Genomic DNA, 15696 nt, shown 5'->3' on the forward strand with positions numbered 1-15696 from the left:
CAGCCTCTACCTCCCCAAGGAACAATCAGTATTTGATAGTCACCAAAATAAATAATAATTTAACAAGTCATTGTTCTACAAAATGTTTCTCTGATCAATATTCCATATAAAACAATGATAGACCATCACTAAATTTTAAGAGCAAACACTCAGCAAAACAAATTCAAAGCAAAAGCATTATTTTCACAAACCTGCATTTTACCTTGGTATCAAAGTCATAGTCATCCTCATCTGATGTAGGCCAGGAATCAGCAGGGTCAGGTGTGTTAGAAGACCTTGGAACAACATCCAGCAAAGACTGTAAGATGAGCTCTTTTACTTATTTTTTTGTTTGTTTATTTATTTATATGAGTATTCTATTTGCATGTATGGCTGCACGACAGAAGAGGGCATCAGATCTGATTACAGATGGTTGTAAGCCACCATGTGGGTGCTGGGATTTGAACTCAGGACCTTTGGAAGAGCAGCCAATACTCTTAACTGATGAGCCATCTCTCCATCAGTAAGGGAGAAATCTAGGAGCAGATCAGTAATCAGTAAAATAAACATCTCTCGGTAGATGTGATTCAAATTTGGCCTCTTTTCAAAAAGCTTTCAGTTGCCTCTTTCTGCCTCCACTTCTCCGACTCTGAAATACTCAAGAATCACTCTTTATTCCGTATTAAACTGTGAAAGTCAATATACTTGTGAGCCTATGAATGACTTGGTTTCAGAAACTGCCTGTGCTAATGTCTGTGCTGAAATCTCATCCGACGTCTGACATCACTTTGATCTTCAGCACTGAAGAGACTCTGATAGCCTAAAGTATGGGACAAACTGTCTGCCTTGCCCTGTTTATCCTGCTCCAAACTCCGCACTCAGCCTGGAAGGGGCCTGCTAAGACCCTATCAGCCAGGTCTGACGGCACATGCCTACAATCACAAAGTGGCTGAGACTGCCACAAGCTGAAGGTCAGGCTGCTTTAGAGTGTTGCAGGCCAGGCTGGGGAGGGCTCTATAGTAAGACCTACCACCCTATAGCTTCCAGGTACCTTAAAACTCTATAGGGAATCCCATGAAAATTTAAAGAGTTTGAAAATTAAATTTAAGTAAACTTAAGTACAAACTATTGTGTTGGCAATACATTTTCTACAGATTAAAACATTAAAAACTGGGGCTGGAGAAATGGCTCAGACAGAGGTTAAGAACACTGACTGCTCTTCCAGAGGTCCTGAGTTCAGTTCCTAGCAATCACACGGTTGGTGGCTCATAATCCCTGGTGCCCTCTTCTGGTGTGTAAGCATACATGAAGGCAGAACACTGTAATTGATAAACAAACAAACAAACATTAAAAACTAAAAATCCAATCATGTTCCTAAGTAGGTCACGTACTACTTAGGGATACATAAATTACTAGTCCCTTGAAACCTGTCAGGGCCCACCTGGCACCCCAGTACCCAAGAAGGCGGGGAAAGACGTATGGATAGCATCAGCAACTAGGGCCAAAAGCTGCTGACTTCTGGCAGTTTTACTTTCTTGCTATTCTGGGGCCAGAAGCTGGTGGCTTCTGGCAATATAACTCCGGCTGATAGCAGCAGGGGAGTAAGAAAAAAAAAAGCTCCTTTCTCTTTAGCTCAAGGGCCCCTTGCTGGACAGGAGAGAGGCTGAGTTCATTAACTCTTCATGAGCCAGAAAGAAAAGAAAATCTCTCTCTCTCTCTTTCTCTCTCTCTCTCTCTTTCTTTCTCTCTCTCTCTGGTCAGGCCCAACCACCTGTTTCATCAGTTTCACAAGTGCATGTGCATACCTACCTACGTACCCACCTACCTACATACACACATACCTACCTACATACATATGCACATACATATAAACTGTCTCTATACATCTGGTGGATGGAGCAGAGCCCCAAGAGTCACAGTTTATTTTTATTCTCATTTTCAGCCTTAAAGTTCTTTATAAAATTACTTCACAGATAAAATGTTATACAAAATTACAGAAGGATGCCAATAGTAAGTTCAAAGCAGTGTTTCACTCTATAAGCTCATTATAAGTTCAAAGCAACAGTTTTATATGACCTTGCTTTATCATAGTGCACACCTGTGGCTTCATCCTTGGACCTTATCTAAAATGAACAGCTTTTCTTGATCACACATCTGTCTCAAGCCCATTTTTCTTCTTAGGGTAATTTATGCAAGCTCACTGTATTCCTTATTATGCTGTCTTTACTTACTATCCTAGGAGGAGGGGGTACATTCTACTCTTTTTTTAAAGATTTATTTATTATATTTTATGTAGCTGTTTTCAGACATACCAGAAGAAGGCACTGGATCCCATTACAGATGATTGTGAACCAACATGTGGTTGCTGAGAATTGAACTCAGGACCTCCAGAAGAACAGTCAGTACTCTTAACCACTGAGCCATCTCTCAAGCCCCACATTCTATTCTTGATTCTAACTTCATTACATCTTTTTGGCAAAACAACTAAAACAATCTCTTTAAACTTTCTTTCTAAAATTATTTGAATCAAATCAGGAACACTATAAAGTCATTAATTCATCGAAACAGCATTAATTCATGAAAGTTTATCTTCATGTTGATCTGCAGCAAACCTGTCCAATCGGGTGGGCTGATGCCCAGGACTCATTAGGCCACGTAATGGTGGCAGCAAAGGCGTATCAGCAGTGAGAAGCAATCCTGGGACGAAGTCTCTGAGGCCATGCCTCTCCAGAGTACACCCACCACAGCAGTGCAAAACTGTGGGCCATGTCCAGGACACGTTTGCTTGCTGTAGTCTCTCCTAGGTGGCCTCTGTCAGCAACCAATCCTAGGTACCTAGACACTGTACCTTTGCTTCCCTACAACCATCTAAATATCTTCATCCCAGGTCCCTTTCCTGTGGGCCTCAATGGCAACTTTCAACCTTTAAACTTTCACCTTATAAAGGCACAGCTCCTGAGACAAGGATGGGCTCAAATGACAGTAAGCAGTGACTCTTCATCCTGTGAATGACCTCTCCATCACCTGCCACCCACCTGCAAGATGCCCGTGACTTACCAGGTTTCTGCTACCCCTTTTGTTGCCCACACAATGACATCTGTCAGCTGGGAGAGGCATAAACACATGCACCTCCAGTTCACGTGTTTTTGAGGGTCTCTACCTTACCTTCCTTGAATTAGGCTGACACCAGATGTGGAGCCACATTCCTGTCTACTAAAAGTTGACCCAGCAGCTCAAACTATTTTAACAGTTTTCTCATGGGAAAGAATTTACTTTATTTGAGAAAAATTGGTTATGAAAATTAAACACAAGTTCAAAATAGTTAAGGAAATAAGAAGTGAACTGAGAGATGCTGCAGTAATCAGAGGTGCTTACTATACAAGTGTTGCAACCAGAAATGGGGCCCCTAGGAACCCATATAAATGCCAGAGGGACATGGCCACCATTTTGAGAGTCCAGCCTCAGAAGGTGGAAACAGAAGCCCCATAATGAGCCAGCTTGCAGGACCAGACATATTGCCAAGTTCTGGGTTTAATTCAGAGCCCCTACCCTCAATAAATACAGTTGAAGAACAATCAAGGATGATTCCACTATCAACCTTAAGCCTTCTCAGTATGTAATATACCCCAAAACATTCACATTCACATTCACATTCATATTCTCTTTCTCTCTTTCTCTCTCTCTCTCTGACTGGGAAATTTGTAAGTTAAGAAATCAATTTAAAACATCGTCTAGGACAGAGGAGCCATAGAGTACTTGTCTGGCACGCACAGAGCCTGGGTTCAGTTCCCAGTATAAAATGGGCATGGTGGGTCATGCCTGTAATCCCAGCACTAGGGAGAGGGAGGCAGGAAGATTAGAAGCTGATGGACATCCTTGACTACATAGCAAGTTTGAGGCCACCCTGGACTATATGAGACTCCATTTCAAAGCTCTGTGACCACTGTAAGAAACGTTAGCCACACCACACAATATAGTTATCTAGCTCAAAGCAGAACACTAAACAAATCCTAGTGTTTCTCCTCTGTATTCTCTAAGCCATTAACATTTAATTTTAACAACATTATACATTTCTACCCACCTGGTTAAAGAGCCATCTTCAGAACCATTATCCACTATTAAAGAAAAACAGAAAGTGCATTTTAAACCAACAGAACAAAGTAAAACACTAAGATGTTACTACTACTAATGCTTTCCCTTTGGTACCCACACCTAGAGGCTATCTAGAATGAATGCTAATACTACTGACAGGTAACTACTCCATTAGCAATGCTGTCTCCCCTTCGTGTTTATCAACTCCAAAAAGGAACAAGGAACAGAGCTTATCCAACTATGATGCCTAAAGGAGGATGGCCAGTACTGCGACCACAGCCTGGACACTAGCAGACGGACAGCAGCTGGCACCATTAGCAGAATCCATCCGTCTGCAGGATTTTTCTGGACTAATAACACTGGGAACAATCACAGGAGTACAATTACTTTGTTATGGTGGGCTCGGGCTCTCCCAGGTTGTTAGCGCTACAGTTGAGGATAAAAGCCCTATCACAAAAAAGCACAATCTACGAGCACTGTGCAATTTCCCATAAGCATCTGATTTCCTTTTCTCTTTTCTTTCTTTCTTTCTTTCTTTCTTTCTTTCTTTCTTTCTTTCTTTCTTTCTTCCTTCCTTCCTTTCTTTCTCTTTGGTGAATAAAATAAGACTATTAACTCAAGCTTTCAGAATGTGACAACAGTTGGCTTTCCCTAGTAAAGGAAAAAAGTTTTCCTCATTTCATGCAAGGTATGAATTAAACAAACTAATCAGTGTCTTAGAATTTCCCACGATGCTGCTCATGCCAAGTCTGAGGCTTTGTTCAACGGTGGAGTACCTGCCCTACAAAACAGAACAGAACAGAACAAAATGGGTTGGTGGTGATGGCCTGGTGGGTGGTGATGGCCTGGTGGGTGGTGATGGCCCGGTGGGTGGTGGTGACCTGGTGGGTGGTGGTGGCCTGGTGGGTGGTGATGGCCTGGTGGGTGGTGATGGCCTGGTGGGTGGTGATGGCCTGGTGGGAGGTGGTGGCCTGTGTGGGTATGTGGTGTGTGGTGTATGGAAATAATACCTTAAGTGACTATATTCAATTACCTTGGTACTGAATGTTTCAAACATGGAGAAACACATGACTATGCAGGAAAAAGTAAAACTCGGAAGGGAGTAAAAAGCAGTGGCTGCTGGGAGGTGGGGGTCAGGGAGAGAGAAACAGGTGGCACCTAGGGAATAGTTAGGAGAGTGAAATTATTCTGATTACAATACTATAGTGGCAAATACAAATTATAGACTAGCCTAAATCCACAGAACGTACAAGACCGAGAGTGTCAGGTGTCATGCAAGATAGACATGCTGGAGTAATAATGGTGTGTCAATGTAGGGTTAGCTAGTTCCCTGTTTTTTGCTTTTAGATACAGGGTTTCTCTGTGTAACAGCCCTGGCTGTCCTGGAACCCATTTAGTAGACTAGACTTCAAACTCAGAGATTCCCCCTGCCTCTGGTTCCCAAGTGCTAGGATTAAAGACCTGCACCATCACCACTGTATCCACTACTCAGTACTCAGGTAGATGGTAATGGCAAAGTAAGAAGCTATGCACGTTTGGGAGTCCTGGGGTATATGGGAAATTCTGTTTCTTCCTGTTAATTTTGCTGTGAACCTAAAACTCCCCTAAAAACTAAAGTTATTAGGGGGTAGGATTTAAACCCACAATAGAACATTTGCCTAGCACACATGAGGCCCCAGGTTCCACTCCCAATGTATAAGTGTATGCATGTGTGTGCGTGCGTGTGTGCGCATACACACACACACACACACACACACGCACATACATACACTCAGAGAAAGAGAGAGAGAGAGAGAGAGAGAGAGAGAGAGAGAGAGAGAAAGAGAGAGAGAGAGAAAAGAAGTTATTGATTGAAAAAAATTTTAGTAAGCCTGGTACTAAAAAGAAAATCAAAGGAACAATATGGTATTCTCTCCTAAACTGAAGACTCTGAAAATACAAAGAACAATTCTAATTCTATATTGAAAACATATTGTACCTACTTTTACTTGTAATACTTTATTAGTAATTAAAACAACTAAAATAACATTCTCTTACTAAAGTAATCTACTTGCTGTGGAATCCATTCTTACGCTCAGCTCAATTCGCTACAATGTGGATGGAGGAAGCATATAATGCAATAACTGAAAATCACTTTTCTAACGATTTCAGGGTCAAAATGAAAAGATCTCCGTCCCCATGAATGCTGTTTCAGATTTTTAAACTTCCTTTAACTAATTTCTTAAATAATCCTCCATCTTAGACTGAGAAATAAAGAAAAGCATACAAGTGACACTCCCACAATGATGTTTTATATCGCTCTTCTATGACTGAAACATTCTTCAGCTACATGGCTACCCAGAAAAGGCCCACAGGGAGAAATGAGGAATCTTACCTGGACTGCCATTTTCAGAATGTTTTAGTCTCTTCCCATCATATTCAAATATTTGCCTGTTGCTATGTTTAAAAAATAAAAATTATTATTTTAATTCTGATAAGTAAAAAAAAACCTACTAAATATATTAGTTAAATTCATAACAGTATTACAGGCAAAATCAGAAATAATATCAGGATCATATCTCACATGATTCAAATGTGCAAATGTCAGTGAAGTATAGGTGATGAACTAAAGGCAGTCTGTTAAATACAATCACATGCTAAGCTATCTTGGAATTCCAAAAAGAATCCAGATGAGCGTGCATTCATAGTTTCTAATAATGTTGCAGTAGTCACAAACTACTGCATAGTAACTGTCAACTATGACTGAACTATCTAATCACCAATAGCACAAAACATGAAGACTAAGACTTGGTCTGGGCACTGCTCCTTGTCTAATCAAACCCTGAACCAGTCCTTCTCTCTTTAAGGGTTAATTTCTACATTTATCACTAATTGCACTGGAAGATAAGTTGTTCTTTTATGCACGGTTGGTCATGAGGACCTAGGTCTTGTATGAGTGTAAGCGACTTTGATTTAGAGATGTCTGCCGAAAAGCTTCCTTGTTAATCCAAATTTTAAATCCTTTGAAAAGCAAAAGCAGATCTTGGGAGCTTGCTGGCCAGGCTGCCCAGCCCGAAAGGTGAGCTACTGGTTTACTGCTCTCCACTGTACTCCTTTAAAACAGGCTCTTTCAGTAAACCAGATGTGCTTTTGGCTGCTCAGCCACACCCAGCAGGCCCCCAGGATCTGCCGGTCTGCCCCTCCATGTTAGGACCACAGGCACTGTGCCTGGCCTGGCTATTTACACAGGAACCAGAGATTCTAACTAAGCTCCTCCTCCACAGCAAGCACTCTTACCCACTGAGCTATCTCCTCAACCAACAGAATCCAAAGGACATATCATCCTCCTCCTTATATGAGGAAGTCAGCTGTTAACTTGGAAATACCGGGATCTAAAACTATCTTTTCTCCCATGATTACCCACCAATAGATTATCTATTAAAGATTATCCCTTTCCTCTACTCAAGTTACTTTAAAAAATACATTAGAAACACATTAGAGTATTAGAAGCAAAACAGGAAAAAATAAAGAGCATACAATGCTGACAACATCAACACATCTACATAATTAAGTTAATGATCTCCTCTCCTCCTCCTCCACCTCCTTCACTTATATTTCTCAGTGGTTGTTATCACTTTATAACACCAGGTTTTACTTGTTTAGTGTGTGTAGTGTGTGGTGTATGCATACATGTGTAGGTATGCAGAGGCCAGGGACAGTAGGTGCCCTCCTCAGTCAAGCTCCACTTTCTGTTTTGAGACAGGGTCTCTCATTGAATCTGAACTTCCCCAGTCCACTCAGTTAGCAAGCGAGCTCTCAGGACTGGCTTCTCTCCATTCCCAGTTCCTCGGGTTATAAGCACACACAGCCATGCCTGGCTTTTATATGAGTGCTACGGATTTAAACTCACAGCAAGCACTCTTACCTACAACGTTTGAAAAAATAAACTACTATACCTTCCAAGCTGATCAACTGCATGAATACTTGCTTTCTTCTTTACTAAAAATTCCACAATATGCTGTTTATTTTCCTTTACAGCAAGTAACATAGGTGTTAGGTCATCCTGTAAGACATCACAGGCAATCCATAATTCACAAATTACTGACTTCTCCACTGAACTAGACTTCGGCATTATGTGACTGCAACCCACCCAGTCAAGCATCTCTTGGAGGCAAGTGATGCGGACTGTTGTTATCAGTAGCTCTAACAGAACTAAAAGTTACAAATGCCTTATTGAATTAATGAGCAAAATTAGCATCTCCAGAGAAGGCTTCTTCTTCTTTTTTTTTTTTTTTTTTCCCAAGACAGGGTTTCTCTGTATAGCCCTGGCTGTCCTGGAACTCACTCTGTAGACCAGGCTGGCCTCGAACTCAGAAATCCACCTGCTTCTGCCTCCCAAGTGCTGGGATTAAAGGTGTGTGCTATCACCACCCGGCCAGAGAAGGCTTCTTAAAGCAAACACCAAACAACACTGTCTACTCTAGAGGTAGCATTTCCAGAAAATTCCATGATCACATTCACTAATAAACTGACATGACAAGTAAAGGCAATCTCCAACTCTACTCAAGCTTTATTTGAAAATTATTTCTTGTGGCAAACATTAAAACAGAAGGAGTAAGTTTTGAGGAAATAAGTTGAAACACTTCAGAAGAGTGTGGAAGTTCCCTCTAGGCTATTCACACTTGCTGAGTCTCCTCTGTGTATGCCAGCATTCCAGGATCCAGTGTCAGACACTCCTGCTTCCAGTGAGTCACTAAGGAAATGGGCACTAAATTAAAAGACCTAGATGCAAATGGACACCCACTGCTTACTACTGAAAGATCTGTGGGTTTCTCTGATAATGGAAGGGATGCTGCTTCCACTGCAAGGCGCAGGAGCAAGGGTTTCTCTTGCCTGTGAAGAATATGGACACCCTACTGTTTTTCATTCGTTTTTTTACTCTGGCATCATTTTAATTGAGACTCAGGTGTCTTTGCTATTTAATCTCAGACAAAATATAAATCAGCAACACAAATGTAACGTTTAAGAACCAGTGGGCTAGACAAAGGTGCTGAGACAAACACTAACGAACGGTCAGGGGAATCTGTTCAATGAAACCACAATAACAGAAAACTCACAAATCTTAAAAAAAAAGAAGCATCCCAAAACAAGAGGCATCAACGACACGAGGAGAGAAGGCCTGCCCCATGACAGAAAACAGTCAAGCTGTCAAACACCAACTGACCTCAAAAGCAAACACCACGTCTCTCATCAGCAGCCAGCCAGGAGAGCGGCCTGCACATAGGGAACAATATTATCTCAAGCTCAGAAGTAAGTAACTGCCGACTCTGGCGCTATCTCCAGCAAAGCTACCACTTATAATTGCCTGAGACATAAGAACACTTCGCAACATGCAAACAAACACACTAAGGCAATTCACAACAAGCAAGAGGCTGCCAAAGTGGCTCCGTGGGTAAGAAAAGGACTTGCTAAAAAATAAAAAGAAAAACTACTTGCTGATGACCTGTACTGGCTGGTTTTGTGTGTCATCTTGACGCAAGCTGGAGTTTTCACAGAGAAAGGAGCTTCAGTTGAGGAAGTGCGTCATGAGATCTAGCTGTAAGGCATGTTCTCAATTAGTGATCAAGCGGGTAGGGATCCATCAGCTTTGGATGGACGTGGTGCCATCCCTGGGCTAGTAGTCTCGGGTTTTATAAGAGAGCAGGCTGAGCAAGGCAGAGGAAGCAAGCCAGTAAGGAGCATCTCTCCATGGCCTCTGCATCAGCTCCTGCTTCCTGACCTGCTTGAGTTCCAGTCCTGATTTCCTTTGGTGATGAACAGTGTAGAAGTATAAGCTGAATAAACCCTTTCCTCCCCAACTTGCTTCTTGGTCATGTTTGTGTAGGAATAGAAACCCTGACTAAGACATGACCTGATCCCACAGTGAGAAGAGAAAGGGGACCCCCAAATTTCAAAGAGGAACAAAGGAGAGCTGTCATGTCCAAGACAATAGAACAGCGTCAACACCCTACTCTCATCTTTAGGTAGCTCATTCAAATTAAAATTCACGGAAGAAACTTCAGAGTTAAAGCACACCACAGACCAAATGCGCTTAAGTGATCTCCACACAATATAGTCCCTACGACACACAGGTATGGAACACACGCCTGTCTCAGCAGCCTCTCCAAAGCTTCTCTAAAACATACCACATTCTAGACCGCAAATCAAGTATAACATATACAAAAGGACCAAAATCGTTTCTTGTATTACCGTAGTGAAATAAAACTAGAAATCAAAAGCAAGGACGCTACACAAATATCAGGAGATCGAAGAAATCAGGGGAAAAATGTAAAGCTCCTGGAATGAAATTAAAAAGAAAACCGAGCCCAGCAGAGCCTCTGGGATGCAGAGGAGGTCCTAGGAGGGACGTTTATAGCTGTAAGTGCTTACACTGAAAAGTCAGAGAGCTCTTGGATAAATAATCCAACAGCGCACCGCCCAGCCTTAGAAAAAAAAAAAAGAAAAAGAACCTAACACAAGAGCAGTAGAAGAGAAGGAAGCAGAGGGACTGGGTCCCTGGAATAGGACTTAGGGCTGACTGTGAGCCACCACGAGGGTGCTGGGAACAGAACCTGGGTCTTGTATAAGTCAGTCATTGCTCTTAACCACTGAGCCTTCTCTCTAGCCCTTAAAATACCTAATACTTCTAAAAGGGTAAAAAGGAAAACTTTTACAATGCAATTGAGTTGGGAGGTAGGGAGAGAGAGATGGGTCAGCAGGTAAAGGTTCTCACTGCTAAGCCCTTCAACCTGAGTTCATCCCTGACACCTGTGCAGTTGCTTTAGGAAGCAACGCCCTAAAGCTGTCCTCTGATCTCTGCATGTCCACTGCGGCACACACGCACCCCCTACCCCTACAAATAAATGACTGCAATAAGAAGAAAATAAGACACTGGCTTAATCAGTGAGTTCCTGACTGATGTGTGGATTATCTTTAACATAATCAAAGTTATCTTTAAAGGGCAAGTCTAGTCAATCTTGGATTCAACATTACTTAGATCCAGAGACCTCATGATCTGAGCATTTCTGAAAACATTCCCATAAAATACACAGAAGTGTGTTTTCTCAACCCAGTCATGGTGACAAGAATGACCTTCACAATGTGTCTCTGTATTTGGTTATTTTGGAAATAAAGCTGTCGTTGTACCTTGTTTTTGGCTTCTATATTTGCATTGTGTGCAAGCAGTTTGGCTGCTATGGATGAGTTTTCACTGTAGACGGCATAGTGGAGGGCAGTGTTGCCACTGTTGTCCATCACGTTTGGATCGGCACCGTGGTCCAGCAGTATAGCCGCACATTCTTCTTCCTGGCACTGAACGGCCTGTTGTTAAGATAAACACATTTTAGGCTTTACTTATCACTATATCTAAATCGAAGTGATGTCTTTTTGCCCCAGGTATTTAAATGAGATGCATCTCAGTTGGAAGTGCTGGGTGCTGGTACCTTAATGAGGGCCGTGCCATTTTCACTGTCCCGGGCATCTATGTCACATTTTCTCTCTACTAAGAGAGTCACCACTTCTGGGTGGCCGTAAGCACAGGCAAGGTGTAGAGCGGTCCTGTGAAAACCAGAGCACTTCTTAGTAAATTACAAAGTATCATCTAAAAATATATTTCATGCAATGTAGAACAGTATGTAATATTTTTCTTCCGACAACAGTACATTCTTAAATATACAACCGTGTGTGTGTGCGTGTGTGTGTGTGTGTGTGTGTGTGTGTGTGTGTGTGTGTGTGTGTGGTACAGCAGATGAACCCCTGAGACTTGTGCTAGGCAAACAATTACTGAGCTACATTCCTAGCCCAGAGAAGCCAAATTTGCAAAGAAGTATCCATAGCCTTTGGATGTAGCTTGTCTTGGGTATCAGACTGCTGCTTATTAGCCATCACTTAGCCTTTCTCTGGACAGAGGCATTGGCTACAAAAGCCTGACAACCTGAATATGCTTCCTAAATCTCATGTTAAAGAAAGAACTGACTCCTGAAAGTTTTCTGACTTCCATAAGCACAGCATGGCATTACTGCATCTTCACTAACACACACACACACACACACACACACACACACACACATACACACACACGTGCTCGAACACAATCTCTCCTATCTATCTATCTATCTATCTATCTATCTATCTATCTATCTATCTACCTACCTACCTACCTACCTACCTACCTACCTACCTATCTATCATCTATCTCTCTTAAGAATATTAAAAAGAAAGAAAATAGAGTGACAGCCCCGGTCACAGGGCAAGCCCACAGTTCTTGTGCATGTGTTCACAGGTAAGGGGCAGGTATGACAGTGAACAGATAAACAAATGAGAATTGGGAATGGAAAGGACTAACAGTACACCAGCAACCCCCTATGCTATGAATACAAAAGAATAAAGCACATTTGAACCAATGGGGTCGGCAGGGGAGATCACAGAAACCAGCAAATCCCCAGACTAATACTACTGTTTGTCTAAGTGAAACACATCTCACCGATAAAGCCACACAAACTAAAGGATGGAAGCAGACATACTTCCCCACCCACACACGATACAGATCAACATAAAGATCGGTGTGTCTGCTGGAAAGCAACACAAGCTTCAGCAGGAACTCTGCTGTCATCCACACGCTGTGCCCCTGAAAACTGACATTTCACTCCTCTCTTAACTTACTTTCCTGCTCTTATCACCGACACAAAATAGTTTTCTAATGTCCATAGATTACTTATGAATCTACCAAAAAAAAGCTTTAATGAAATCAAGAGTCCAGGGACTAGGAATCCAGCTCAGTCCTAGAGAACTTGCCTAGCGCATTCAAGGCTGTGTATTTGATCCCCAGCAACAATATATAAATGATCAAATAAAAAAATTAAGAGTTCAGAGCTTAAGTTTTTTCCTCATTGACTTAAAAGAATTTTCTGTAAAATGAAGATTTTTTTCATGTGATATTCATATATATGTAAATGTATATATATATATATACATAAATATACACATGTACTGTGAATACTTTGCAAGTACACAGTTGCTTTATTCTCAGATTTTGTTTTATCAGGTCTTGAGAATGCTTCATCTTAAAAAGCTCAATGTTAAAATGTATCCTGAGGATACACCACAAACCTGCATTTAGTCACCAATACACACATACACACACACACACACACACACACACACACACACATGCACAAGCGCACACACACACAGTGGTTCTGCAGTCATTCTTAGTCTCGTTGTTTTGTTTTGGCACTCTTCTCATTGTGCTTTCTTTTAATGTTTAAATTCTATTAGGAATTTATTTTAGTGACATAGAAATGTAAAGCTAGTTTTCTCCAAACAAGTTAACAACCATTTCATTTCTGAAGTGTTATGTTCCCTACTAATTGGGGTGTTACCAGAATCAATTTCTAAATTCTCACGTATTGGGTACCTTCTGGGTTTTCTATTCCGCTCTACTCACTGCTGTGTCTCTTTGGCTGCTAGTAAATGACTGATCTGTGAAAACTAATAGTTTTGATTCTTTAGAAAGGTTTTTTTTTTTTCCTAGTCTCATCACAAAATCAAAAGCGGCATAAGAAACTCAAAATTGTTAAAATGCTGACAGTCATATTTGGTTTGCCTAAAACTGATAAGGAGATTCGGAGTTCGTGTTCTGGGAATCATCAATCTTCGATTTGAGTACATGGAACTATTTTACCACTTCAAAATGCAGTAAAAACAAAAACAAAAACAAAAAACAAAACACATTCACACAGGTGTACGGTGATATAAGATGGATCCTGTATATTAGTGGAATAACTTTTAACCTTGAACAGAGACATTTCTCCTATTATACATTTCTACAATATAAACATTTTTATATGTGTGCAGAAAGTTAAATTGTTAGTTAACTCGCTTTATACAGCCAGTGAAGCGAACTGTCAGTGGATCAGAAGGCAGCTGGAGTGTTTTTTGTTGCTGTCCTTGCGGTTCACACACAGCGGGGCTTAGACCCCACCAAGATTTAGGCATTCAGAGCAAGGTGGGAAGAGCCAAGCTTCCTTAGTGAAAGCCAGACTCGGGCTCAGTCTTCTAGCCCCAAAGCCAGACAAGGTGCACGCTCCCCGACCAGCTAGCTCGCGGGCCATTTATTACCTGTCCTTCTTGTCTCTGTCGTTCACGCCACTTTTCCCAAGGATAAGGATATGCTGCACTTTGGCTACATCTCCCACGCTTGCAGCCTTGTGGATCTTGCCCATATCCTTGTCGTGAATGTGGTACCTGGGCACGTGGGAGCCACTAGCACTCTCACGTCCAAAGCCCACGCAGTTGCTGCGCGGGCGGGCAGAGGGGCCTAAGGGCGATGGGCCCTTACTCCTGAAGCCAAAAATCTTCTTCATGGCAGAGGGTACGCCCCTCACAGGCACCTTCTTCTCCGCGTGACGACGGCGGCCTCCACAACGCAGCCCTAGGACTTACTGAAAAGCCAGCCTAGACGCACAGGATCCCAAAGGGAAAGACGCTGCATGGCCCGGCAGGTTTTTAAAGCACTATAATCGCCAAACCAAGCTGCAAACTAGCAACCCGCGCCTTCTAGCTGCCGCGCATGCTCACACAGGCCCGGCAGCAACCGGTGCCCAGCACGCATGCGCACGACCAGGCTCCGCCTTCTCTGCTGTTGGGGAGGTCAGGACGGTGAAACCCAGTGGGTTCTCTAGTCCTGAGTTTAAGGCAGAGGTAGACAATGTCTTCCCAGCGGGTTAACCTGAGTTTGGGCGTGATTGCTGCAAGGCTTCAACAGGACCGGGGGTGGGGTGGGTGGGCGGTGCTCACCACCATGGAACCCAGACCCCAGGATTGCGGGCTTCAAGGGCATCTGGCAGATGAGCACAGAACCTTCTAGAGCAGCAGAAGCCAGGCTTCCTTGCTTAGCTTTGGCCTTGTATTTCAGTGGCAGTTAAAAGGTCATGGGAGCAAACCTATTGGATTCTAGGTAGGCGATAATAATCAAAAAGCAAACTACAAACAGCATGGATGGAATTGTGGCGTGGAAGAGTAAGGGAAGAGATTTTGTCAAGTTAATCCGTTAAGCAGTTTGGGATAATAAATGATTGTGCTTCATAGCCTAAAGAGTCATACGATTTAGACAAGCTGATGGAAGGTAAGAAGAATAGGTTGTCTGCATTTGGGACCTGAATGAAACAATGTGATGTGTGTAAATTGTTTGTTTTGGACTTGGCAAAAGTAATACTTAGTAAATAGTTTTCCAGTGAAAGTTCATCTTGACGTTTTAAATTGTTAATAAATTTTGGCAATCTAAAACCATAGCTCACCTTAAAGGGAATAAAATACTATTCATTCTGGAGCCGAATGTGACCTTCCAATGGCCCCAGGAGCACAGATTCAGGCTACCCCAAATTCTGTTTCATGTCCTAATTTTAATAGAAACGACAACAAATCAAAACACTTTTCGGGGCTGGAGAGATGGCTCAATAGTTAAGAGCACCGACTGCTCTTCCGAAGGTCCTGAGTTCAAATCCCAGCAACTACATGGTGGCTCACAACCATCTGTAACAAGATCTGATGCCCTCTTCTGGTGAGTCTGAAGACCACTACAGTGTACTTACATATAATAAATAAATA

General features: G+C 42.2%; 1 protein-coding gene across 4 annotated transcripts in view; it reads right to left on the reverse strand.

Annotated features, from left to right (window-relative positions):
• The window catches only part of Ankrd30a (ankyrin repeat domain 30A), a 65894-nt gene extending 51239 nt beyond the window's left edge, over positions 1–14655 (reverse strand). For 2 of the 4 annotated variants that reach the window (XM_031383117.1, XM_031383116.1), the window contains exons 1-9: positions 14209–14655; positions 11532–11646; positions 11236–11409; positions 8007–8113; positions 6446–6507; positions 5105–5229; positions 4777–4852; positions 4061–4094; positions 203–275 (exon numbers count right to left, since the gene is read on the reverse strand). In XM_031383117.1, coding sequence (XP_031238977.1) covers positions 203–275; positions 4061–4094; positions 4777–4852; positions 5105–5229; positions 6446–6507; positions 8007–8113; positions 11236–11409; positions 11532–11646; positions 14209–14453 — 1011 coding nt within the window. In that variant the 5' untranslated portion in view covers positions 14454–14655. Of the gene's footprint in view, positions 1–191; positions 276–4060; positions 4095–4776; positions 4853–5104; positions 5230–6445; positions 6508–8006; positions 8114–11235; positions 11410–11531; positions 11647–14208 lie in introns of those variants that run through there. The other 2 variants (XM_031383118.1, XM_031383119.1) reach the window with 2 other exon arrangements.
• Between the last annotated feature and the right edge of the window lie 1041 nt (positions 14656–15696).

Source organism: Mastomys coucha, unplaced genomic scaffold (assembly GCF_008632895.1).
Source record: "Mastomys coucha isolate ucsf_1 unplaced genomic scaffold, UCSF_Mcou_1 pScaffold20, whole genome shotgun sequence".
Taxonomy (NCBI): Eukaryota; Metazoa; Chordata; class Mammalia; order Rodentia; family Muridae; genus Mastomys; species Mastomys coucha.